Source organism: Sphaerodactylus townsendi, linkage group LG15 (genome assembly GCF_021028975.2).
Source record: "Sphaerodactylus townsendi isolate TG3544 linkage group LG15, MPM_Stown_v2.3, whole genome shotgun sequence".
NCBI lineage: Eukaryota > Metazoa > Chordata > Lepidosauria > Squamata > Sphaerodactylidae > Sphaerodactylus > Sphaerodactylus townsendi.
In genome coordinates, this window is record NC_059439.1 from 16,878,207 (window position 1) to 16,904,889 (window position 26,683).

The 26,683-nt window shown below is 55.1% G+C and overlaps 1 protein-coding gene across 1 annotated transcript in view; it reads right to left on the reverse strand.

Moving 5' to 3' along the window:
- COL1A1 (collagen type I alpha 1 chain) overlaps nucleotides 1-21,375 on the reverse strand; it is a 154,590-nt gene extending 133,215 nt beyond the window's left edge. Inside the window, exons 1-3 of the mRNA XM_048516445.1 lie at nucleotides 21,313-21,375; nucleotides 20,103-20,278; nucleotides 10,211-10,346 (exon numbers count right to left, since the gene is read on the reverse strand). Coding sequence (XP_048372402.1) covers nucleotides 10,211-10,346; nucleotides 20,103-20,278; nucleotides 21,313-21,375 — 375 coding nt within the window. The remainder of the gene's footprint in view (nucleotides 1-10,210; nucleotides 10,347-20,102; nucleotides 20,279-21,312) is intronic.
- Between the last annotated feature and the right edge of the window lie 5,308 nt (nucleotides 21,376-26,683).

Here is a 26,683-nt window from a genome sequence, read left to right on the forward strand (position 1 = left end):
CTCAGAGGCATAGCAAGGGGGGAAAGCACTGGTACATCCTGCGCCTCCCTCCTGCCCCGGAATGCTCCCTCCCCTCCCCAGAACGCCCCGTCCCACCCCGGAACACCCCCGCCATGCCCCCGGGATGCCTCCACCACACCCCACAGGGGCGCGCACCCAGTGTGTCATGTACCCCCCCAGTCCCCTTGGAGCTACGCCTCTGGCTGTAGTGTCTCCAAACAGAACCAGTTATTTTCCCTTTCCTCCCAGTTTTCTAATGTTCCTTTTTCATCTGAGGCCCCTTCCGCACAGCAAATGTATAACGCGTTGCAGTCAGGATAAAGGCACCGTTTTCCTGTTTCTGCACTGGGGGAGGCAATAGCAAACCAACCTCGTAAAACTGTCTGCCTAGTAAATATCATGATGTGGTGTCATCCCTTGGGTCAGTAACGACCCAATGCTTGCATGGGAGACCAGATGCTTGCATTTATCATTTTCCCCCTACCTGTAAAGAGTCTCAAAGCAGTTTACAATCACCTCCTCTTTCCCTTCCCCCAACACGCACCTTATGAGGTAGTTGGGGCTGAGTGAGTTTGGAGAGAACTGTGATTGGTCCAAGGTCACCCAGCAGGCTTCATGTAGGGACTCAAACCGAGATTAACCACTGTGCAAAGAATAACAACTGTGTGTAGAAGAACCCCTCTGTGAAGGGGAAGGCAGACAAAGACTTATGTGGGATTGAAAGGCTTCTGAGAGACGCCTTACAGAAAAGGACTAGAGGTGAACAGTGCACCGATTTACGCTAGTACACTGAAAACAATTGTGCAGGGTACTCATGTGTGTGTGATTTATTGGGAGACCTCGTGGGTGCTATTTGCAACAACCAGTGTTTCAGCTGCAACTTTATAGATTCTTCATCCACATATCCATTATGAGCAATGCAATTATTTATTTATTTATTTTCTGTAAAGGCCATTTTTATATATCTGGTAACCTCTCATCCTGCATTTTGACATAGTTTGGCTCTTTCATTATAAAAGGGTCAACCCTTGTTACAGAAGAAAAAGTCCTTATGAGTCACCTGGTAGTCAATTAATCGGGAGCCATGTGGCGGAGTGGTTAAGTGCTTGCACTGCCACTCACATGGTCAGGAGTTCAAGCCCCCTGTGGGTCAGATATCCTGGCAGCTGGCTCATGGTCAACTCAGCCATCCATCCATTCCTTGGCTGGTAAATGAGTACCTAGCACATAGCTAGGGGGTAAAGAATAGCTGGGGAAAGCAATGGCTACCCCACAAAAATGGTTTGCCTATGAAATCACTGCTTGCAGTGGTACCCCAGGGTCGAACATGACTGAAGGGGAAACTTTACCTTTACCTGTAGTCAATGAATGTTAAGTGGTATATAATGATAATACTAGCCAAAGACATTCTCATTATTAATAGAGCATGCATCTGAATTTTACAAGCCTCATTCCTTTTGGATGTGTGTCAGGGGACTGGACTCTGCTTGGGATACGGAAGGTCCCAGGTTCAATCCCTGCATCTCTAATTAAAAGATCTGACAATTAAAGGTTTCTTTGGTGGACCAATGGTGTGATTCAGTGGCCGACGGCATACAAGGTGTCCACTGTGCAATGGGGGCAAACGTCTGTTGCAGCAAAATTTCTTGAACGGATGTATTTCCTCAAGTCCCGCTTTCACTTCCCATTCTCTCGACAGTGAGTGAGACCACTGGTAGCATGATTTTAATTTGCGTAACCACCAGAGCGGGACAGTGAGCACAGCTTTGCTCTGGACATCTTTCCTCCGCCCATGGCCAGCCTTCCTACTATTTCGCACTGCCATCCATGACTTCCCCCTCACCCCCCTTCTGTGATACCAGTTGCTTCAAGTCACTTAAAAGAAGCTCATTACTTATTAATCCCGCTAAATCCAAAGCGACTGTGTTTGCTAACACCTTACTAGATGGATGCTTGATGACGCACCTGTCGAACAGCTTAAATCCTGCAAATACTTAGGGATCGTTTTTCACCATAGAGCCCACTGGTCCAAACACAGAGACCTTGCTGTAAAAGCCTGCAGAGAAAAAAGTGGGTGTTGAAAACGTCTTTTTCACAAAAGGCAAACAGATCCATACCTGCCACCTTGAAAGCTTTCAATATGAAGGCCATTCCCCAACTTCTCTACGGGATCTCCTTGTGGATTGATGCCTGGAACCATAAAGTGGAGAGGATTCAGTCATCCTTTTTATATAAAATTTTCGGAGTTCCCCATTGCGTAACCTACACTGCACTTTGCCTGGAGGCGGGACAACATCTATTAGTTACTAAAGCATGGCTAGCTACTCTTAAATTTTGGGTTCGTCTATGTTTTAATTCTGACACCAGTAGTCTTACCTATTGTATTCTTCTCCAGTTTCAGGACTCCAAGTGGTGGGTTTCGAGATCCAGTGTGGTTTCGAGAGCCAGTGTGGCGTAGTGGCTAAGAGCAGGTGCACTCTGATCTGGAGGAACCAGGTTTGATTCCCAGCTCTGCCGCTTGAGCTGTGGAGGCTTATCTGGGGAATTCAGATTAGCCTGTACACTCCCACACTGGCCAGCTGGGTGACCTTGGGCTAGTCACAGCTTTCCAGAGCTCTCTCAGCCCCACCCACCTCACAGGGTGTTTGTTGTGAGGGGGGAAGGGAAAGGAGATTGTAAGCCCCTTTGAGTCTCCTACAGGAGAGAAAGGGGGGATATAAATCCAAACTCCTCCTCCTACTCCTCCTCCTACTCCTCTTCTTCTTCTTCTTCTTCTTCTTTTCTTTTCTTTTTCCTCTTTTTCCTCTTTTTCCTCTCCTTCTTCTTCTTCTTCTCCTTCTCCTCCTCCTCCTCCTCCTCCTCCTCCTCCTCCTCCTACTCCTCTTCTTCTTCTTCTTCTTCTTCTTTTCTTTTCTTTTTCCTCTTTTTCCTCTTTTTCCTCTCCTTCTTCTTCTTCTTCTCCTTCTCCTCCTCCTCCTCCTCCTCCTCCTCCTCCTCCTCCTTCTTCTTCTTCTTCTTCTTTTCTTTTCTTTTTCCTCTTTTTCCTCTTTTTCCTCTTTTTCCTCTTTTTCCTCTTTTTCCTCTCCTTCTTCTCCTTCTCCTTCTCCTTCTCCTTCTCCTTCTCCTTCTCCTTCTCCTTCTCCTTCTCCTTCTCCTTCTCCTTCTCCTTCTTCTTCAGTTGAAACCAAAATACTCTCCTTGGGATTTTCCTGGGACGCCCTTCAAAGGCTACCTGCTTCCGAAATTTACTCCCCATTAAAAAGGCGGCTTCTAGATCAGGAGTTCCAAGTTCTGCAGAACAAAGCTCGAAGCAACTGTTCCCCCCTCTATTATAACATCAAATTTAAAATTAACCAGATGGCAGATTACCTGGCCCAACTCTTAGAGCCCAACCAAAGGTAGATATTTACTAGGGCACGTTGCAACTCCTTCCCCTTCACTATATTACAAGGGAGGTTTACTAAGATTGCCCCACAAGTTCGAAAATGCCCTCACTGCATTTCTGAGACTCAGTCTATGGAACGTATATTGTTCTACTGCTCTAAACATGAGGGGCCCAGGAGTAGGCTCTTTGCTTTGTTCCCTGTAAAGTTTAATGAATATACAACAGTTGGGAAGGTCATATTCTTATTGAACAATTCTTCTCCTTCGATTGTAACCTCTGTAGCCAAGTTTCTACCAGATATTTTGGAATAATTTATTCTGTACTGGTTCTCCATGCATAGAATAATCTGACCTGCCAATGCTTGTTTTCTTCTTTTTATTATTTAATGCCTAATAAAAGTTGTTTATTATAGTTGTTGTTGTTGTTGTAGATTTCACAGCTGCCAGATCTTTAGCTGGTTGTTGGCCTTCATTACAATTCGAGCCTCACCCAGAGGCCTAGGAAGTTGTAATGTCTCAGCGTAGTATTCGTGCGGATCCCAGCAGGGCTGCCTTCTGAATTTGACCAATGTTAATTTTGTCAATTTGAAGATGTTTCAAGTGCTGCCCTAGTGTTTTTGGGATGGCGTCCAGTGTTTCAATTACCACTGGGACCACCTCAGCTGGTTTGTGCCATAGACGCTGAAGCTCGATTTTCAAATTGCAGTATCTAGTGACCTTCTCGTGTTCTTTTTCAATGACCCTGCTGTCACCGGGGACTGCTATGTCGATGATGGTCACTTTCTTGTCCTCGATCACAGTGATGTCTGGTGTATTGTGTTTCAACACTTTGTCCGTTTGGATTCGAAAGTCCCACAGGATCTTGACCTTCTCATTTTCCATTACTTTCTCTGGACAATATTCCCACTAGTTCTTAGCTGTTCTTATGTTGTAATTCTTGCATACATTCCAGTGGATTATTATTATTATTATTATTATTATTATTATTATTATTATTATTATTATTATTATTATTATTATTATTATTATTATTATTATTATTATTATTATTATTATTATTATTGTTGTTGTTGTTGTTGTTGTTGTTGTTGTTGTTGTTGTTGTTGTTGTTGTTCCCCCACCCATTGTTGTTGTTGTTGTTGTTGTTGTTGTTGTTGTTGTTGTTGTTGTTGTTCCCCCCCCCACCCCCCCCCCCCCCCACCCCCCCCCCCCCCCACCCCCCCCCCCCCCCACCCCCCCCCCCCCCCACCCCCCCCCCCCCCCACCCCCCCCCCCCCCCACCCCCCCCCCCCCCCACCCCCCCCCCCCCCCACCCCCCCCCCCCCCCACCCCCCCCCCCCCCCACCCCCCCCCCCCCCCACCCCCCCCCCCCCCCACCCCCCCCCCCCCCCACCCCCCCCCCCCCCCACCCCCCCCCCCCCCCACCCCCCCCCCCCCCCACCCCCCCCCCCCCCCACCCCCCCCCCCCCCCACCCCCCCCCCCCCCCACCCCCCCCCCCCCCCACCCCCCCCCCCCCCCACCCCCCCCCCCCCCCACCCCCCCCCCCCCCCACCCCCCCCCCCCCCCACCCCCCCCCCCCCCCACCCCCCCCCCCCCCCACCCCCCCCCCCCCCCACCCCCCCCCCCCCCCACCCCCCCCCCCCCCCACCCCCCCCCCCCCCCACCCCCCCCCCCCCCCACCCCCCCCCCCCCCCACCCCCCCCCCCCCCCACCCCCCCCCCCCCCCACCCCCCCCCCCCCCCACCCCCCCCCCCCCCCACCCCCCCCCCCCCCCACCCCCCCCCCCCCCCACCCCCCCCCCCCCCCACCCCCCCCCCCCCCCACCCCCCCCCCCCCCCACCCCCCCCCCCCCCCACCCCCCCCCCCCCCCACCCCCCCCCCCCCCCACCCCCCCCCCCCCCCACCCCCCCCCCCCCCCACCCCCCCCCCCCCCCACCCCCCCCCCCCCCCACCCCCCCCCCCCCCCACCCCCCCCCCCCCCCACCCCCCCCCCCCCCCACCCCCCCCCCCCCCCACCCCCCCCCCCCCCCACCCCCCCCCCCCCCCACCCCCCCCCCCCCCCACCCCCCCCCCCCCCCACCCCCCCCCCCCCCCACCCCCCCCCCCCCCCACCCCCCCCCCCCCCCACCCCCCCCCCCCCCCACCCCCCCCCCCCCCCACCCCCCCCCCCCCCCACCCCCCCCCCCCCCCACCCCCCCCCCCCCCCACCCCCCCCCCCCCCCACCCCCCCCCCCCCCCACCCCCCCCCCCCCCCACCCCCCCCCCCCCCCACCCCCCCCCCCCCCCACCCCCCCCCCCCCCCACCCCCCCCCCCCCCCACCCCCCCCCCCCCCCACCCCCCCCCCCCCCCACCCCCCCCCCCCCCCACCCCCCCCCCCCCCCACCCCCCCCCCCCCCCACCCCCCCCCCCCCCCACCCCCCCCCCCCCCCACCCCCCCCCCCCCCCACCCCCCCCCCCCCCCACCCCCCCCCCCCCCCACCCCCCCCCCCCCCCACCCCCCCCCCCCCCCACCCCCCCCCCCCCCCACCCCCCCCCCCCCCCACCCCCCCCCCCCCCCACCCCCCCCCCCCCCCACCCCCCCCCCCCCCCACCCCCCCCCCCCCCCACCCCCCCCCCCCCCCACCCCCCCCCCCCCCCACCCCCCCCCCCCCCCACCCCCCCCCCCCCCCACCCCCCCCCCCCCCCACCCCCCCCCCCCCCCACCCCCCCCCCCCCCCACCCCCCCCCCCCCCCACCCCCCCCCCCCCCCACCCCCCCCCCCCCCCACCCCCCCCCCCCCCCACCCCCCCCCCCCCCCACCCCCCCCCCCCCCCACCCCCCCCCCCCCCCACCCCCCCCCCCCCCCACCCCCCCCCCCCCCCACCCCCCCCCCCCCCCACCCCCCCCCCCCCCCACCCCCCCCCCCCCCCACCCCCCCCCCCCCCCACCCCCCCCCCCCCCCACCCCCCCCCCCCCCCACCCCCCCCCCCCCCCACCCCCCCCCCCCCCCACCCCCCCCCCCCCCCACCCCCCCCCCCCCCCACCCCCCCCCCCCCCCACCCCCCCCCCCCCCCACCCCCCCCCCCCCCCACCCCCCCCCCCCCCCACCCCCCCCCCCCCCCACCCCCCCCCCCCCCCACCCCCCCCCCCCCCCACCCCCCCCCCCCCCCACCCCCCCCCCCCCCCACCCCCCCCCCCCCCCACCCCCCCCCCCCCCCACCCCCCCCCCCCCCCACCCCCCCCCCCCCCCACCCCCCCCCCCCCCCACCCCCCCCCCCCCCCACCCCCCCCCCCCCCCACCCCCCCCCCCCCCCACCCCCCCCCCCCCCCACCCCCCCCCCCCCCCACCCCCCCCCCCCCCCACCCCCCCCCCCCCCCACCCCCCCCCCCCCCCACCCCCCCCCCCCCCCACCCCCCCCCCCCCCCACCCCCCCCCCCCCCCACCCCCCCCCCCCCCCACCCCCCCCCCCCCCCACCCCCCCCCCCCCCCACCCCCCCCCCCCCCCACCCCCCCCCCCCCCCACCCCCCCCCCCCCCCACCCCCCCCCCCCCCCACCCCCCCCCCCCCCCACCCCCCCCCCCCCCCACCCCCCCCCCCCCCCACCCCCCCCCCCCCCCACCCCCCCCCCCCCCCACCCCCCCCCCCCCCCACCCCCCCCCCCCCCCACCCCCCCCCCCCCCCACCCCCCCCCCCCCCCACCCCCCCCCCCCCCCACCCCCCCCCCCCCCCACCCCCCCCCCCCCCCACCCCCCCCCCCCCCCACCCCCCCCCCCCCCCACCCCCCCCCCCCCCCACCCCCCCCCCCCCCCACCCCCCCCCCCCCCCACCCCCCCCCCCCCCCACCCCCCCCCCCCCCCACCCCCCCCCCCCCCCACCCCCCCCCCCCCCCACCCCCCCCCCCCCCCACCCCCCCCCCCCCCCACCCCCCCCCCCCCCCACCCCCCCCCCCCCCCACCCCCCCCCCCCCCCACCCCCCCCCCCCCCCACCCCCCCCCCCCCCCACCCCCCCCCCCCCCCACCCCCCCCCCCCCCCACCCCCCCCCCCCCCCACCCCCCCCCCCCCCCACCCCCCCCCCCCCCCACCCCCCCCCCCCCCCACCCCCCCCCCCCCCCACCCCCCCCCCCCCCCACCCCCCCCCCCCCCCACCCCCCCCCCCCCCCACCCCCCCCCCCCCCCACCCCCCCCCCCCCCCACCCCCCCCCCCCCCCACCCCCCCCCCCCCCCACCCCCCCCCCCCCCCACCCCCCCCCCCCCCCACCCCCCCCCCCCCCCACCCCCCCCCCCCCCCACCCCCCCCCCCCCCCACCCCCCCCCCCCCCCACCCCCCCCCCCCCCCACCCCCCCCCCCCCCCACCCCCCCCCCCCCCCACCCCCCCCCCCCCCCACCCCCCCCCCCCCCCACCCCCCCCCCCCCCCACCCCCCCCCCCCCCCACCCCCCCCCCCCCCCACCCCCCCCCCCCCCCACCCCCCCCCCCCCCCACCCCCCCCCCCCCCCACCCCCCCCCCCCCCCACCCCCCCCCCCCCCCACCCCCCCCCCCCCCCACCCCCCCCCCCCCCCACCCCCCCCCCCCCCCACCCCCCCCCCCCCCCACCCCCCCCCCCCCCCACCCCCCCCCCCCCCCACCCCCCCCCCCCCCCACCCCCCCCCCCCCCCACCCCCCCCCCCCCCCACCCCCCCCCCCCCCCACCCCCCCCCCCCCCCACCCCCCCCCCCCCCCACCCCCCCCCCCCCCCACCCCCCCCCCCCCCCACCCCCCCCCCCCCCCACCCCCCCCCCCCCCCACCCCCCCCCCCCCCCACCCCCCCCCCCCCCCACCCCCCCCCCCCCCCACCCCCCCCCCCCCCCACCCCCCCCCCCCCCCACCCCCCCCCCCCCCCACCCCCCCCCCCCCCCACCCCCCCCCCCCCCCACCCCCCCCCCCCCCCACCCCCCCCCCCCCCCACCCCCCCCCCCCCCCACCCCCCCCCCCCCCCACCCCCCCCCCCCCCCACCCCCCCCCCCCCCCACCCCCCCCCCCCCCCACCCCCCCCCCCCCCCACCCCCCCCCCCCCCCACCCCCCCCCCCCCCCACCCCCCCCCCCCCCCACCCCCCCCCCCCCCCACCCCCCCCCCCCCCCACCCCCCCCCCCCCCCACCCCCCCCCCCCCCCACCCCCCCCCCCCCCCACCCCCCCCCCCCCCCACCCCCCCCCCCCCCCACCCCCCCCCCCCCCCACCCCCCCCCCCCCCCACCCCCCCCCCCCCCCACCCCCCCCCCCCCCCACCCCCCCCCCCCCCCACCCCCCCCCCCCCCCACCCCCCCCCCCCCCCACCCCCCCCCCCCCCCACCCCCCCCCCCCCCCACCCCCCCCCCCCCCCACCCCCCCCCCCCCCCACCCCCCCCCCCCCCCACCCCCCCCCCCCCCCACCCCCCCCCCCCCCCACCCCCCCCCCCCCCCACCCCCCCCCCCCCCCACCCCCCCCCCCCCCCACCCCCCCCCCCCCCCACCCCCCCCCCCCCCCACCCCCCCCCCCCCCCACCCCCCCCCCCCCCCACCCCCCCCCCCCCCCACCCCCCCCCCCCCCCACCCCCCCCCCCCCCCACCCCCCCCCCCCCCCACCCCCCCCCCCCCCCACCCCCCCCCCCCCCCACCCCCCCCCCCCCCCACCCCCCCCCCCCCCCACCCCCCCCCCCCCCCACCCCCCCCCCCCCCCACCCCCCCCCCCCCCCACCCCCCCCCCCCCCCACCCCCCCCCCCCCCCACCCCCCCCCCCCCCCACCCCCCCCCCCCCCCACCCCCCCCCCCCCCCACCCCCCCCCCCCCCCACCCCCCCCCCCCCCCACCCCCCCCCCCCCCCACCCCCCCCCCCCCCCACCCCCCCCCCCCCCCACCCCCCCCCCCCCCCACCCCCCCCCCCCCCCACCCCCACCCCCCACCCCCCCCCCCCCCCACAAACCCCCCCCCCCCCAACCCCCCCCCCCCCCACCCCACCCCCACCCCCACCCCCCACCCCCCCCACCCCCCCCCCCCCCCCCCCCCCCCCCCCCAACCCCCCCCCCCCTAACCCCCCCCCCCCCCCCCCCCCCCCCCCCCACCTCCAACCCCCCCCCCCCCCCCCCCCCCCCCCCCCCCCCCCCCCCCCCCCCCCCCCCCCCCCCCCCCCCCCCCCCCCCCCCCCCCACCCCCCCCCCCCCCCACCCCCCCCCCCCCCAATCACCCTGCCTTCAGATCAGAGAATCCCTGCAGTTTCCAACAGCTCTGAAAGTGTGCCTTTCTCAACGAAAAAGAGGAATACAACGTTAGAGTGAAAGAGTTTTGATATTAACAGAGACTGGCATAGATGTGTAATGCATCATAATTTTTTCTTGGTGCATGAATGCCATCAATTTCTTTGTGTTTTGTGTATCCGTTAAGAATTAACGATAAGATAATTTCTGGCTAGAAGTCATTTAATTTTGTAGAAAATCTTAAATACGGAGAATATGTAGAAATGTATAATGTTAACCCAGTATCTCTTTTATAGGAGAGAAAGATGGGGGATAAATCCAAACTCCTCCCCCTCCTCCTCCTCCCCCTCCTCCTCCGCCTCCTCCTCCTCCTCCTCCGCCTCCTCCTCCTCCTCCTCCTCCTCTTCTTCTTTCTTCTTCTTCTTCCTTCTTCTTCTTCTTCTTCTTCTTCTTCTTCTTCTTCTTCTTCTTCTTCTTCTTCTTCTTCTTCTTCTTCTTCTTCTTCAAATCATTAGTTTGGAGGGTGAGTTTCTAGATGAGAAAGTCTGGCTTCCAAGCCAGCTTGTGAGCATGCGCACGCCATGCACGCACGCACACACAATGCCTTCAAACAAAATAATCCCAGGCACAGGCCTGGAAACCAATTTCCTGCTTATTCCTTTCAGTGTCTCTGGGTGTGCTGATATTGACTCGCTGCTGTCCACCAAGAGAAGACGGGGAGTCGGAGAAGGCTGCCTCCTCAGCCAAACCCTCTTTTCCAAAGTCTTGCCTTGGAAAACATGGTTGCCAGCACCCACACCAGGTGGAAAAGCTATTCCAGCCGCCGCAAGGGATTTGCCTGGGAAACCCATCAGCTGCCTCTTCCAGCCACTGGTTTACGTGGCAGCTGTGACTCCTTCCTTCGAACTGGGACGGAGCAGATTGGGCCCCGTCTGCCGGGTTCCAGATCACATTCCAGGAAGGATAAAGGGGCATGTCAGGCCAGACTGAGCTTTGCACCATGAAAAAAAGAAATTCTAAGAATGGGGTGGGAAAGAGAAAGAATCTGTAGCTGTAACAGGAGCTATGCAAAAGAGAGAGATTTTTCTCTACTTGGAAACACCACAGATCTGCCTTTTTTTCATAGAATCACAAAATCATAGAGTTGGAAGAGACCCCCAAGGGCCATCAAGTCCAACCCCCTGCAATGCAGGAACACACAATCAAAGCACTCCTGTCAGATGGCCATCCACTCTCTCTTTGAAAACCTCCAAAGAAGGAGACTCCATCACACTCCAAGCCCTTACTGTCAGGAAGTTTTTCCTGATGTTTAGCTGGAATCTCTTTTTCTTCACCTTAAACCCAGTGGTGGGATCCAAAAATTTTAGTAACAGGTTCCCATGGTGGTGGGATTCAAACTGTGGCGTAGTGCCAATGGGGCTGTGCGGGGCACAATGGGGGTGTGGCCGGGCATTCCGGGGGCGGGGCTGTGGCAAGGACACAGCCGCTGCGCCGGTCCTTGGGTGGGAAACAAATGCACACAGGCGCAGGCTGCCACACACGCTGGTGCACCTCCTGCTAGACTGCTTCAAGTTCTGCGTGCTACTGCTGAGAGGAGGGGCGTAACAAAGGCAAAAATCACTTGGCAAAATCACCAATTAGTAACCCCCTCTCATCACACACAAATAATTAGTAACCTACTCTCGGGAACCTGTGCGAACCTGCTGGATCCCACCTCTGCTTAAACCCATCACTCCTGGTCCTAGTCTCTGGAGCAGCAGAAAACAAGCTTGCTCCCTCACCAACATGACATCCCTTCAGATATCTAAACGTGGCTATCATGTCACCTCTCAACTTTCTCTTCACCAAACTAAACACACCTAGCTCCCTAAGTCTCTCCTCAAAGGGCATGGATTCCAGACCTTTCACCATTTTGGTTGCCCTCCTCTGGGCCCGTTCCTTCTTGAATTGCGGTGCCCAGAACAGTACACAATATTCCAAGTTTGCGTGGTCCTCCTTTGCCATTGGATCAAAGGATCTGAGCAACTTCCCTAGAATAGCAGGTGGGAATTCACCAAGAGCCACATTTAAAAAAATGGGGAAAAAACTTTTTCAGACTACCCTCCAACTCCATACTGGCATGGAAATTTGACATTTTCCAGGAATCCTGAAAATTTTCAGCTCCAATATTGCTGAATCCATTCCCCGCCCTTTTTTTTTAAGCATGGCTACTTCAGACTACAGAGATCATTTCCCCTGGAGCAAATGGATGCTTTGAAGCAGAGGTGGGATCCAGCAGGTTCTCACAGGTTCCCGAGAGTAGGTTACTAATTATTTGTGTGTGCCCAGAGGGGGTTACTAATTGGTGATTTTGCCACATGATTTTTGCCTCAGTTATGCCCCTCCTCTCAGCAGTAGCGCGCAGAACTTGAAGCAGTCGAGCAGGAGGTGCACCAGCGTGCGTGGCAGCCTGTGGCTGCGTGCGTTTGTTTCCCGCCCAAGGACCGGCACAGCGGCTGCGTCCTTGCCACAGCCCCACCCCCAGAATGCCTGGCCATGCCTCTGTTGTGCCCCACCCAGCCCCATTGGCGCTACGCCACAGTTTGAATCCCACCACCATGGGAACCTGTTACTAAAACTTTTGGATCCCACCACTACTTTGGAGGGTAGACTCCAAGGCGACTAAGACCCCTGCCTTCTGCAGGCTTCATCCTAGGACTGCCAACCTCCAAGTGGCATCCTGGTATTATATCTGATCTCCAGATTAAAGATCAGATCTTCTGCAGAAAACAGCAGCATTGGAGGGTGAACTCTATACCCTTCCAAGGCCCCTGGTGTAGTGGTGAAGAGCAGGTGGATTCTAATCTGAAGAACCGGGTTTGATTCCCCACTCCTCCACCTGAGTGGCAAAAGCTTATCTGGTGAATCAGATGTGTTTCCGCACTCCTACATGCATGCTGCGTGACCCTGGGCTAGTCACAGTTCTTCGGAGCATTCTCAGCCCCACCTGCCTCACAAGGTGTCTGTTGTGGGGGGGGGGAGATCAAGGAGTTTGTAAGCCTCCTTGAGTCTCCTTGCAGGAGAGAAAGGGGCGATATAAATCTAACTCTTCTTCATCATCATCATCATTTAGGCATTGTTGATCCTCTGGAGGAGCAGGGTAAATACACCCCCTCCTGACACTCCCATCGCTCTCCAGATCAGGGCCAACATTTGGGGATACTGTCCTGAATCAAAGCTCTTCAGGTGGGGAGAGAATCAAAGGTATTTCACAGCTTATAGCAATAATAAACACGACTCCACCTACCTCACAAGGTGTCTGTTGTGGAGGGAGGAAGGGAAAGGATCTTGTAAGCCACGTTGAGTCTCCTTACAGGAGAGAAAGGTGAGGTATAAATCCAAACCCTCCTTCATCTTCTTATGCACTTGTGGTCTCCTTCACATTGAGTGCACATTCCCTTTGGGTTTCATTCTTGGTCACACACAACATTTCCCCCTCTTAGGCAATCACCCTGCCTTCAGATCAGAGAATCCCTGCAGTTTCCAACAGCTCTGAAAGTGTGCCTTTCTCAACGAAAAAGAACAACATACATTTCTGGCACCAGGTATACAACGTTAGGGTGAAAGAGTTTTGATATTAATAGAGACTGGTATAGATGTGCAATGTGTCATAATTTTTTCTTGGTGCGTGAAGGCCATCAATTTCTTTGTGTTTTGTGTATCTGTTAAGAATTAACGATAAGATAATTTCTGGCTAGAAGTCATTTAATTTTGTAGAAAATCTGAAATACGGAGAGTATGTAGAAATGTATAATGTTAACCCAGTATCTCTTTTATTCCAATAAGTTTTTTTGAAATGGTTAATAAGATAGAAAACTGGAAAGGGAAAAAAGTGTGACTTTCCCTATCCCTTTGCAAGGAAAAGGAAGGGGATCAAGCGGGTGTTTAACTTTCTTCGGGGGTTTTGTGTTCCTCCCCACCTTCTCCTGCCACACCATAGAACAGTGATGGTGAACCTATGGCACAGGTGCCAGAGGTGGCACTCAGAGCCCTTTCTGTGGGCACGCGTGCACAGAGTTCATCATGTGGGGGTGGGATAGAAAATCACCCCCCCCCCAACACACACACACACACACATCTAGGCTAGCCTGGGCACAATCCTTTACCTGGGAGTAAGCTCAGTTGCTGGCAATGGGGCTTGCTTCTGAGAGTAAACCCTCCTAGGCACCCATTGGAAAAGTTGTACAGTTGCTTCACCAAACTTACTCCTGAGTAATGTGCACCTTGGAGCCAACCGTTTTTTCTAAACCAAAACCTCAGTATTCAGGCTAAATTGACGTATTGGCACTTTGTGGTAAATAAGTGGGTTTTGGGTTGCAATTTGGGCACTTGGTCTCGAAAAGGTTCGCCATCACTGCCATAGAAGTTTCTTGCACTCCTCAGGGCATGATTTCAAAATGATCAGAAGGAATTTTTCACATCATCATCATCATCATCATCATTAACAACAACAACAACTTCCTAGGTCTCTAGGTGAGGCTCAAATTGTAATGAAAGGCCCACAGCCAGCTAAAGAACTGGCAGCTGTGAAATGAGCCATAATACGTGTACGTTGCCCCTCTCTTTGTGGGCTTAGAGCAGCTTCCAACTGTTAAATTTATAATCTTCCAGCAAAAACATTACATGGGAACTAGGAACATATGCAGATTAAAACATATTTGACAGTTCTAACAATAAGATGACAGTAAAATACGGTTGGTCACTAAGGGAAGAACATGACCCCAGTGGAAAGGGGAGGCCAGGATGGTGGTGAAGAAGAAGAAGAAGAAGAAGAAGAAGAAGAAGAAGAAGAAGAAGAAGAGGAAGAGGAAGAGGAAGAGGAAGAGGAAGAGGAAGAGGAGGAGGAGGAGGAGGAGGAGGAGGAGGAGGAGGAGGAGTTTGGATTTCTACCCCCCCTTTCTCTCCTGCAGGAGACTCAAAGGGGCTGACAATCTCCTTGCCCTTCCCCCCTCACAACAAACACCCTGGGAGGTAGGTGGGGCTGAGAGAGCTCTGAGAAGCTGTGACTAGTCCAAGGTCACCCAGCTGGTGTGTGTAAGAGTGCACAGGCTAATCTGAATTCCCCAGATAAGCCTCCACAGCTCAGGTGGCAGAGCTGGGAATCAAACCAGGTTCCTCCAGATTAGATACATCAGCTCTTAACCTCCTACGCCACTGCTGCTCCTACTTTATGCCTAACCATAGCCACCATCCCATAGCTACCATCCCATAGGTACCATCCCATACTTTATGCCTGATGAAACAGCTGAATGTCTATCGCTGGAGAGACAGATCCAGCGAAATTGATAAGAAATTGACATGGTCCAACAAACCAATGCTGGCAAACCAAAGACAGTAGAAATGGGTGGGTGGGGAGGGAGTGGTTGGCCACCTCCCCAAATGAAAGTTGCACAGAAACAATGAGGAAGCAGGGAGGAGATCCACTTGGCTAGGGACGTTTTGCAGGGATAGAATCGCAGTGCAAAATGGAAAAAAAGGGAAAATCCCACTATGAAGCAAAACAACCATGGGGTTAAATAGCGCATGCATAAAAACCCTGTATTTTTTTAAATTAGAGCTGCCAAGAATTGAACCAGGGATCTGTGGCATGCCAAGCTGTAACTGAACCCCGGGCTCAACCTTAAACTCATGTTCTGATGAAACTGCGGTATCTGGATCAGTCAGCACCAGTAGAGTAGACGCTGACTTGTGGAGCAGCTGTCCAGGATTTCAGAGATCTTTTGTATCACCTGCTACTGCTACCTGACCTGGGAGCCAGCATGGTGTAGTGGTTAAGAGCAGATGGATTCTAATCTGGAGAACCGGGTTTGATCCCCCACTCCTCCACCTGAGTGGCAGAGGCTTATCTGGTGAACCGGATGTGTTTCCACACTCCTACATTCCTGCTGGGCGATCTTGGCCTATTCACAGTTCTTCAGAACTCTTTCAGCCCTGCCTGCCTCACAAGGTGTCTGTTGTGGGGAGAGGAAGGGAAAGGAGCTTGTAAGCTTCCTTGAATCTCCTTAGGAGATTCAGGAGCAGTGGCTTAGAAGGTTAAGAGCTCGTGTATCTAATCTGGAGGAACCGGGTTTGATTCCCCGCTCTGCCGCCTGAGCTGTGGAGGCTTATCTGGGGAATTCAGATTAGCCTGTACACTCCCACACACGCCAGCTGGGTGACCTTGGGCTAGTCACAGCTTTTCGGAGGTCTCTCAGCCCCACCTACCTCACAGGGTGTTTGTTGTGAGGGGGGGGAAGGGCAAGGAGATTGCAAGCCCCTTTGAGTCTCCTGCAGGAGAGAAAGGGGGGGATATAAATCCAAACTCTTCTTCTTCTTATAGGAGAGAAAGGTGAGGTATAAGTCCAAACTCTTCCTCCTCCTCTACCTCTTCTTCTTGTTATTGTTATCTTTATTAACTGAAGAGTGAACCTTCACCTTGCGACGTACATGAACTTTTCCACAACTGAGCCACAGCTATAAATCATACGTAAACTATATTAATATATGGAAGACTATCAAACCTCTAGAGGATATTTTGCTCTAACCATTGAAAAACAGCTTGAGGGAGCCCTACAGAAAGATTGAAATGCAGAAGAGTCCCACAGCCCCTTCCATTCATCTGGAAGAATCTTTAGTAGCCCACGTCACTGCCTGTAGCAAAGCCTACACTGACACCTTGTGCCTGAAACCAGAACCACCAGCTGTCAACGTGGACGCTCCTTCATTCATTCTCCTGGGCTCACACTATTTACAATGGAGATTTATCCAGTCCTTCCGTCTGGAGGTGTGCCAAGAGGAGCGGCGATTGACAGGAGGAGATGAAAGGGGCAGAACTGAAGACCTGCATAGATGTTATGATCTATGATCCGGAGACGTTTCCGGGAGTCTGCGTCGCATCAAGGCTGTGGGTGAGGAAAGCCCCCCCCCCCCCCCCCGCACCTGCTCAACGGCACTCTTAGAAAGCCGTCTCCCCGTCGGAGCCACTGCTGCCAAAAAGACCCACAGAATCCTGGTAAAGTTAACACCGAGGAGCTAGTTGATGCTATTAGCATGGCTCCTTTGCAAGGTTGCTAGAAAAATGGGTGAGGAACCACGCGTGCTGCTTTGTGGAACTTGGGAGAAGATAAACAGAGGAGAATTCTTTCAACAATGTCATATGGTGATACAAACATGCCAGTTTGACTTGGATGACAGTACTGCCATTCTGAGGGGTGGCATGCAAGGGAAGGGGAGGGAGTGAGGGGTGGCATGCAAGGGAGGGGGAAAGGGGAGGGGCCCCAGCATCTGGACCTGGCCCACCCACCCTAGTGGAGGGAGGGAGAGGGGAGGGAGGAGTGGCATGCAAGGGAAGGGGAGGGAGTGAGGGATGGCATGCAAAGGGGGGGAGGAAAGGGGAGGGGCCCCGGCATCTGGCCCTGGCCCACCCACCCTAGCGGAGGGAGGGAGAGGGGAGGGAGGAGTGGCATGCAAGGGAAGGGGAGGGAGTGAGGGGTGGCATGCGTTTCTCATGGAGCGCTTTCTGTTTGTCAATATACATTGCTGCACAGCTTCGCCCCCAAAGATCTGTTTCTGGTAGACAATACTTATCTTGATGGAATGCAAGGATCTCATTCAGTATAAGGCAACTCTATCTGTTTGAACAATTGCCACTCCTCCGCTGCTGCACTCTGTTGCCTTTTTTAATCACTTTCTGTACCTTAAGAAGAAGAAGAGTTTGGATTTATACCCCCCCTCCTCTGGTGTAAGGAACCCCAGATTGCTTACAAACTCCTTTCCTTTCCATTGCTTTCACATCCTGTATGTGAGCTCCCAAAGGCACCTGGTGGGCCACTGCGAGTAGCAGAGAGCTGGACTAGATGGACTCTGGTCTGATCCAGCTGGCTTGTTCTTATGTTCTTATGTTTCCCCACAACAGACACCTTGTGAGGTAGGTAGGGCTGAGAGAGTTCCAAAGAACTGGGACTAGCCCAAGGTCACCCAGCAGGCTTCACATGGAGGAGCAGAGAAATAATTCCAGTTCATGAGATACGAGTCCACCGCTCTCCAGACTAGAGTCTACCATTCTTAACCACTACACCCTGCTGGCTACCTTGAGCTTGAAAGAATGGACCAAGAGTGTGGTGGGGCACGTGGAAAGAAACCATACCCTTTGACTCGCATCTGTGGCAAAGGAATTCACATGTCCCTCCCTCCACAAGAGTCACTCATGAATCAGTCATATTGGCGAATGGCACTAATCATGTGGCTGTTGACATCAGAGGAGCCATTCCATCCTCATGGAGACATGGAGGATACTATTAAAGATTAACCATTACCAGGTGGAAAGAATTACAGCTCAATGGCAGAGCAGCTGCTTAGCACGCAGAAAGCCCTTGGGTCAATCCCGGACATCTGCCGTTAAAAAGACCAGATAGTGGATGGTGTGAAAGATCTCTGCCAGAGTAGACCAGGCCAAATTTTAAAAAAAGTTTTATTGCTGATTAGAAATACATCCCAATATTCAATAAGAGAAATGGAAAAACAGGACAATTTTTTTAAAGAACATTGTAAACGTTATATATGATAAACATATATGATAAATATAAATATAAATGTCGGAAGGAAGGAAGGAAGGAAGGAAGGAAGGAAGGAAGGAAGGAAGGAAGGAAGGAAGGAAGGAAGGAAGGAAGGAAGGAAGGAAGGAAGGAAGAAGGCATGAGATCGGAAGGACGAGGAAGAAGGAAGGAAGGAAGGAAGGAAGAAGGAAGAAGGAAGAAGGAAGAAGGAAGGAAGGAAGGAAGGAAGGAAGGAAGGAAGGAAGGAAGGAAGGAAGGAAGGAAGGAAGGAAGGAAGGAAGGAAGGAAGGAAGGAAGGAAGGAAGGAAGGAAGGAAGGAAGGAAGGATTAATTTGTGTGACTTTCAAATATCTCTAATTTTTTATACCTCATTTTGTATTTCATAAAATATAAAGCTAATATATAGAAGTTGTATTTGCACATATTGAAACCATTTCTGCTACTCATTTTTATAATCTTGGTTCATTTTAAAATCTATTCCATCAAATATTTTGGCAAGTTTGGCCAGTTCTACATCAATCTTGATCAGCCAGTGTCTGATTCTGAATAAGACATCCCATAGCTGTCCCGCGTAAATGTAAACATGTCTGCTTTGGTAAAAAGGCAAAAGAAATAGGTTTAAAAGCAAACACAGAAGACAAGAAGAAGAGTTTGGATTTATATCCCCCCTATTCAGAGCCGTTCCTCCCATTGGGCAAAGTGGGCAGTTGCTCAGGGCGCCACCTTGTGGTGGGTGCCAAAAATGCAGGTTCGTTTGTGGGATTTTTTTGTATTTTCAGTGGTTTTTTTTCGTTTTTGGCCTGCAGAGGACACAGTTTTTAGACTAGCAGCACCAAAATTTTAGGGGTGTTTATGGAGACTCTCCTGATACTATCACCCAGGTTTGGAGAGGTTTGATTCAGGGAGTCCAAAGTTATGGACTCCCAAAGGGGGTGCCCCATCCTCATTGTTTCCAATGGGAGCTAATAGGAGATGGGGGCTACACCTTTCAGGGTGGGGGAGAATACACCCCAAAATAGCATCACTTTCAATGTTGTTTAAACTGGGGATCCCAGATTCTCCCCTTAAGGTGGATTTAAAAGGAGAATCTGGGCTCCCTAGTTTAAACACCATTGAAAATGATGCTGTTTGGGGGGTGGATTCCAGCATCACTTGATTAAACTAGGGAGCTCATATTCTCCTTTTAAATCCACCTTAAAGGGAGAATCTGGGGTCCCCAGTTTAAATAACATTGAAAGTGATGCTGTTTCCCTCAATTGGGGGGGACACTGGAGTACAGCCAACACCATAAAAATATTTTCAGTAATAAAAAACACATTTTTGAAAGCATTTATTGAAAATGTTTTCAAAAATATTTCTGCTTTGGGCATGGCCCATTGCTGTGTTCAGATTTGTGAGTTGGGGCATGTTATATAATGTGATGGTGACTTTGAAATGACCTGGTGGAGAAAATCATTGTTTGGTCTTGGTGTGGGAGGGTGGCCGCACATGGGGGGCATCAAACTCAGGTTTTGCCCAGGGCTCAAGTTTGCCTAGGTACGCCACTGCCCCTATTTCTCTTGCAAGGAGACTCAAAGGGGCCTACAATCTCCTTTCCCTTCCCCCCCCAACAAACACCCTGTGAGGTGGGTGGGGCTGAGAGAGCTCCATAGAGCTGTGACTAGCCCAATATCACCCAGCTGGCATGTGTTAGAGTGCACAAGTTAATCTGGTTCACCAGATAAGCCTCCACAGCTCAAGTGGCAGAGCGAGGAATCAAACAAGGTTCTCCAGATTATAGTGCACCTGCTCTTAACCACAACACCACGCTGGCTCTCAGTAAATAGCAGAACAGGACAGTGAATCGATCAAAGCAGAATTTCCTCCCGTCATCAAGCACCCAGCAGGTTACAAAACCCACATGGTAGTCCTTCCTACATATCCCATGTGTTTGCACCAACAAATTGCCTTACCTCTTAAGTGAGATGGCGTTCTCTTCCTGGTGGTGACGTCTCTGAAGGTTGTGCAAATTTCCCACCCTTAATCTCTCATTGGGCAAAGTCCAGAGGGTGGTGAATGAGATAAAGTCTTTCTTTGAGGAAAGATTCCTCAATGTCACTAAGTTGAATGTCGCTAAGGCTACTGAACCCTTAGAAAAGAAGGATGATGACATTACCGTTAATCCATACAGAAGTGCTCTTGATTTACATCTTTGCTACATACCGGGAGGTGAGCACTGTATGAGGCTTCAGATGTAGACAGTGCTACATTTGTCTGCTTTCTTGATCTCCATACAATCAGTGTATTGGCATACTTCACAATATACCCAGTGCAGGATTTTCTGTCTGCATCATCTGCAAATGAACTATCTATTGTTGCTGTTAGCACATTTGTTTTGTCGGGTGCAATCACTAGACAATGTTGTTGTGTAATTTTGAGATATCTTAAAACTCTCTTGACACCTTGCCAGTCATGTTGTGTAGGTTTTGTATCAGCAGATTTTAAAGCGGAGTCACTCTGGTAAGTTGAGAATGTTTAGTCTTCTTGCACTCACTGCAACCTTCTACCACACTTGGAAAAGAATACTCTCCACTCAGTTGCTTGCTTGCTAGCTGGTCTTTGACCAGCTAGCAAGCAAGCAACTGAATAAATAAACAAAATAACATAGTAGATGAGTTGTACCCATAGTGAGCAAAAATATTAACATTAGAGAATGTTAATTAACATGTTAACATTAGAACATGTTGACAGAGAGAAATTTTTCTCTCTTTCTCACAATACTAGAACCAGGGGGCATACATTGAAAATGCTGGGGGGAAGAATTAGGACTAATAAAAGGAAACACTTCTTCACGCAACGTGTGATTGGTGTTTGGAATATGCTGCCACAGGAGGTGGTGATGGCCACTAACCTGGATAGCTTTAAAAGGGGGGCTTCTGGATGATTGAAGTGGAGGGAGAAAGTCGATTTATGGCTACCAATCTTGATCCTCTTTGATCTGAGATTGCAAATGCCTTAACAGTCCAGGTGCTCGGGAGCAACAGCTGCAGAAGGCCATTGCTTTCACATCCTGCATGTGAGCTCCCAAAGGCACCTGGTGGGCCACTGCGAGTAGCAGAGAGCTGGACTAAATAGACTCTGGTCTGATCCAGCAGGCTTGTTCTTATGTTCTTATGTTCTTACCACTGTCACTCCCAGCCTTGGCATGACCCAGGGGTCGGCAACCTTTATCGCACATAGAGCCATTTGGACCCGTTTTCCATGGCCCTGAAGATCTACTGAGCCGGCCCTTCCACTCACCTTTCCTTTCAGCACTGGGAGGCGGAAGTGCCAGGCAGGGAAACCCCCTCCAATGCTCCATGGGGCAGAAGGGGGATGGCGGCCTGCCTAGTGCTGCTACCTCTCATGCTGCGGGAGGCAGCAGCACCGGGCAATGAAACCCCCTCTGCCCAATAGAGCAGACAGAGGGGGGATGGCGTCTGCAGCCTGCCTGATGCCGCCACCTCTCGTGCTGCGGGAAGCAGTGGTAACAGGCAGAGAAATCCCCTCTGCCTGATGGAGCAGGCAGCTGCCTGCTCTGTGGGGCAGAGAGGGGATGGCAGCTGTGGCGATGGCAGAGGGGGATGGCGGATGCTCTGGAGGGACACACCCATGCTGCCGTCCAACCTCCAGGGGTTGGAGGGCAGCATGGGCATGCCCTTGCAGCCCTCCAGAGCAGGGGCGTACCTAGGCAAACTGGCACCCGGGGACAAAACCTGAGTTCGGCGCCCCCCTCCCTGCCTGCCCGTTTATGCCACACCCGACTAAACAATGATTTTTGTACCAGCTCACCAAAACACCCCTCCCACTCCCATCCGCAAAGAAAACATACATGGCTCTCTCTCTACACCCACCAACTCTTTTCCTAATTTCCCTGCAATCGCAACAACCTTGCTTCCTGAGGGTAAGGTTGTTAGCCTGAGCTAATTCCAAGCCAGATTACTGCAAAGTGGGTATTAAGCATGTAAATCTCTCACAAATCACCCCCAGCAAACCATTTACCAAACAAATGTCAGCATCATCTCTCACAAAACCCCTCCAGTGGAATCCCCCCCCCCCCAACAGCATCACTTTCAATGGTGTTTAAACTAGGGAGCTCAGATTCTTCTTTTAAACCTACCTTAAAGGGAGAATCACAGAAGGGTGCCCAGTTAAAACAAAATTGAAAGTGATGCTGTTTGGGAATTCAGATTCTCCCCACCCTGAAACAGCATCACTTTTTGAGGGTTGCGGAGATTCCAGCAGAGATAAGAAACAAAATAACAGATCCAGGTGGAATCTGGTAGGCAAATTTGGGCGATTCGGGACAGGTTGTCCAATTATGTCCTGCCAAAATATATGAACAAATCACCGAATGCAAGGTATTTGGGGTTAGAGAGGGTATTTTAGGTGTTTTTTTTTGGCCTACCAGGGAAGTGCATTTTTAAAGCCTAGCAGCACACCATGATTTCAGGAGCATCATCAGAGACTGCTCTGATAGATGCACACGAGTTGGCGATGTTTGGTTCAGGGCAGCTCTTGAAGTTATGGACGCCCCAAATGGAATGCCCCCATCCCAATTGTTTTCAATGGGAGCTAACCTGAGATGGGGCCTATACCATTTGAGGGGACCATAACTTTTGGTCCCCCTGAACATAACTCCAATGACTTGGGTAGCATCATAAGAATAATGATTAACAGATGATGATACCCTGAAATTTTTGGTGTCACTAGCTTTAAAAATACACCCCTTCCAAACACCAAGAAATTTGCCCTTAAAGATTCGCTTTGTTTTGCAGTGACTTTTTTGCTCCATTGGTAGCTAATGAGGAATTTCTGAGGCAGGCTGCACATTTTTGAAGATAGAGGCTCCAGACTTTCAAGGTGGCTCCAGGAGGGTCTCCTGGTAATAGCATCCAAGCTTGGTGAGCTTTGCTTCTGGAATGGGGGGGGGGACGAGTTGAGAGAGTTCTGAGAGAACTCAGCCCACAGGCTTTCATGTGCAGGAGTGGGGAAACAAAACAAGCAAGCTTTTGCAGGGAGCCCATAAGAGTGAACCCCCCCCCCAAGAAGCAAAGGCCTCTCAAACCTGGATGCTATTACCAGGATGGCCCTCTGGAGCCCCCCCTGAAAGTCTGGTGAACAATAATCTGTCTTAAAAAATGTGCAGCCTGCCTACACACTCAGAAATTCCCCATTGGCTACAATGGAGCAAAGTCACTGCAAAACAAAGAATCTTGGGCAAATTTCTTGGGCACTGGAAGGAGAGGTGAATGAAGGGGATGCGGAAAGCGGTGCCCTCACACATGGAGCCGCCTCCGGATTGGCCCCTCCACTCACCTTTCCTTCCAGCACTGCTCTGGAGGGCTGGAGGGACACATCCTTGCTACCCTCCGACCTCCAGGCCACACAGAGTCACAGTATAAGATTGAAAGAGTCGCATGCGACTCTGGAGCCACGGGTTGCAGACCCCTGGCATAGCCCCAACCATATATAAGCCACTTTTCCCAACAGAGTATGTGATGGTTACCTTTCTCTTTTCTTGTGGACCCCAAGTTGGTGGGATAGGCCAAACTCAGTGAGCCTCACAGCGGGACTGCAGGGACCATAGGATAGGGGAAAAGTAGGGCACAGCTCAGTAATGTGGGTTCTGGATGAAGGAGCAGAACTCAGCTAAGTCAATGAACAGCCTGGGTCATGGAGGGGATATGATATCATAGGTCGAATCCCCACTTGAAATTTGCACGCAGATCCAAACCTGTTCGTTGTGAAACCGTGTCCTCTTCATTGGAGTTTCTCCCTCCCCACCGCAGCGAGCACACAGCAGACACACCCGGTTGCAGAACTCTTAGCAATCCCCACTACCAGACGAGCTCGCTTCGCCAGTCTCCTCTGATTGGCTGGCGTCCCTCGATGGGGTGGGACCTTTCCCCACTGCAGAAACGTACATTGTAGGGGTGTGATTAAAAAAAACCAGCATGTAAAAGTTTAACGTTTAACTGTTTAACTGTGCAAACAGTTAATCGTTACCTGTGTAAACCATGAACAATTCAGTTACACGTTTGACTGTTTAATGTTCGCGTCCCCTTCTGCTGGCCGATCGCAAAAGCGGAAATGAAATCAAGGAAAGGCTGAGTGTGCATCACAGTGCTGATTGGTTGCCCAAATTCTGCGTCACACTACAGGGCGGGAAACGAGTCAGGGTTTCAACCCTCATCCCTCCCCTCGGATCAGCACTGAATGGGGTCTATGCCACTTGCAACCAGGTCCTGCCGGAACGCAGATTAATGGGGAGAACGAGCACCAGAAACGGAATCTGCCATGCAAGCAATGGGGAGGTTGTCCCTCAAACCTGGTTAGTTTGAGTTCTGAAACCTGGCTAAGACGGTAGTGGGGATTCGACCATAGAGGACCAGGAGTGCTGAATGCACTACATCCCCATATGGTTTCTGTTCATGTTTTCTGAGCTAATTCTAAGATGGAGAATATTCTTGCCCTATTCTCATCTTTTTCCTCAGAGTCATACTGGAAATCCAATTGTAGGAAAATGGAGGAGCCAAGGAAATTTTCACTAGAAATAGTTCCCATGAAATATGTTGGTGTCAATGGGACATGATGGAGGGATGAATAATGCTGCTTTTCAACCATGGTTAGGATATTGAGCTGCTTTTCAACCATGGTTAGGATATTGAGCTGCTTTTCAACCATGGTTAGGATATTGAGCTGAAATGCTTTGAAATGCTGACTCTTGAGCTGAAATGCTTTGAAAGAGCCCTGGCAACATCATAATAAGAATAAAGACATCCCCCCCTTCCTTTTCCTTGCCTTTCCAAAATTCTCATGCATACTCCTGATCACCAACGTGCTGCACAAAAGGTCTCTATAATTTTCTGTCAGTTTTCTTTTGTCTGCTTGTCACTCACCAGCATTAGTAGGGCATAGAAAAGAAACACCAATCCGGGCCTAGTAGACACACTTGTCAATAAGATTCTTCCAAATGTGTTTCTCGAAATGTTTATGTCTTTTTGTATCTGCTTTATCAACGCACCATAATTCATAGCAGCCAAATGCTCGGTTTTCTGTAAATATCTAATTTTCAAATGTTGTTTTATTTCTCATTTCCGATTAGCATCCAAGTTGGGGGGGGGGGGGATTCTGTTATAGCTTCACTCATGTTATATTGCACGACCATTCCAATTTTATTTACTGTTTCCTTAACTTTAATTAAAGATTTACTAGGGTGGATTGGAGTAGATTCCACAGGGTTGAATGAATGTGCATGCAGTGCAATCTTAATCTTACTATAACAATTATAGAAAGCACAAGCAGTACTTCTGATTCCTTATAGTGAGGCATGCGTCACTGGAGCATTTCCTATTGAACCATAATTTAGCTCTGGTTTAATGAGTTTTAACCCAGCTTTGAAAACATACCACAAAGCACAAGATTTTTTTAAAAAACAAATATAGCATCTATAAACATTCCTTTCTAGCCTGTCGAAAGCTTTCTCAGTATAGGTTGCTGGGCTCATTGGCTTTTGTTAATCAAATTTGTGGCCTGTAGCCCATTTGTTTTTAAGCAGCCTACCGTTAATGAATCCTACCTGTTTGTAGGTAATATTCGATTAAATATGTATTTCACATTTCCAGTCTACCTTTCTCATTTAGAGTCAAGGCAAATGACACAGTGCAAATCAATGCAATCTATAGGATGATGTGCAGTGTAAAATAAGAAATGGAAAAGAACTACGGATGAGATTGAATAGTCATCTGAACACAACCTAAGTATCAAATTTGACCTGTTACACGAAGAAGATGGTATTGCATCAGTTCAAATATATTGCATTTTCCTGGTCCCATGTGTTATGATGTAGCCCTATTTCCTTTTAAACAAATGCTCTCCTGAACAATTCTGCTTTGCATCGTAAGCAAAATGCCAGGAGTGTGGAAGCCTCCTTGATCTTCCTCTGTTTTTCTCAGTGAGGCTTCATTTAAAGAAGAACAAGCAGTAGTGCAGGAAATGTTTTAGAATGGGTGTTTAATTAAAAGTAGGCAAGGAGCAGTGGGCAAGGAGCATGGGGAAGAATCACTGCCCTGTTAGAGTTGATGAAGATGTCACTGCTTCAGTAGAGCTCTATGAAGGTATCCAGATGCTTGGGTGCTAGTGGAGTTCCAGATGTGGAAGCTTGGGGGTGTTGGTTCTATGCAAGCCAGCCAGATGTTTGGTTTGTAGCCATGCCATATTGGAGATGCAATCCTGGCTGTTCACAGTGACTGAGAGGAATGGCAGTACATGGAAATTCAGCCAAGCATTTCTTCTGCCCACGCCTCACCTGTGGGTGAGATAACAACCAGGATATGAACACAGGTGAGGATGGTTTCTCCTGCTGCTTACAAAATCAATGTTTGTGAGTCCCAACTCTGCCTCTCCCTAATCTGTGCATAAGCATCTGGCATCTAAATGGATCAATCTGGTCCTCCGGTGTTTTCTATTTGGTACTCACTGATTTGCTTAAGAATATATCTAGTTTCTTTCT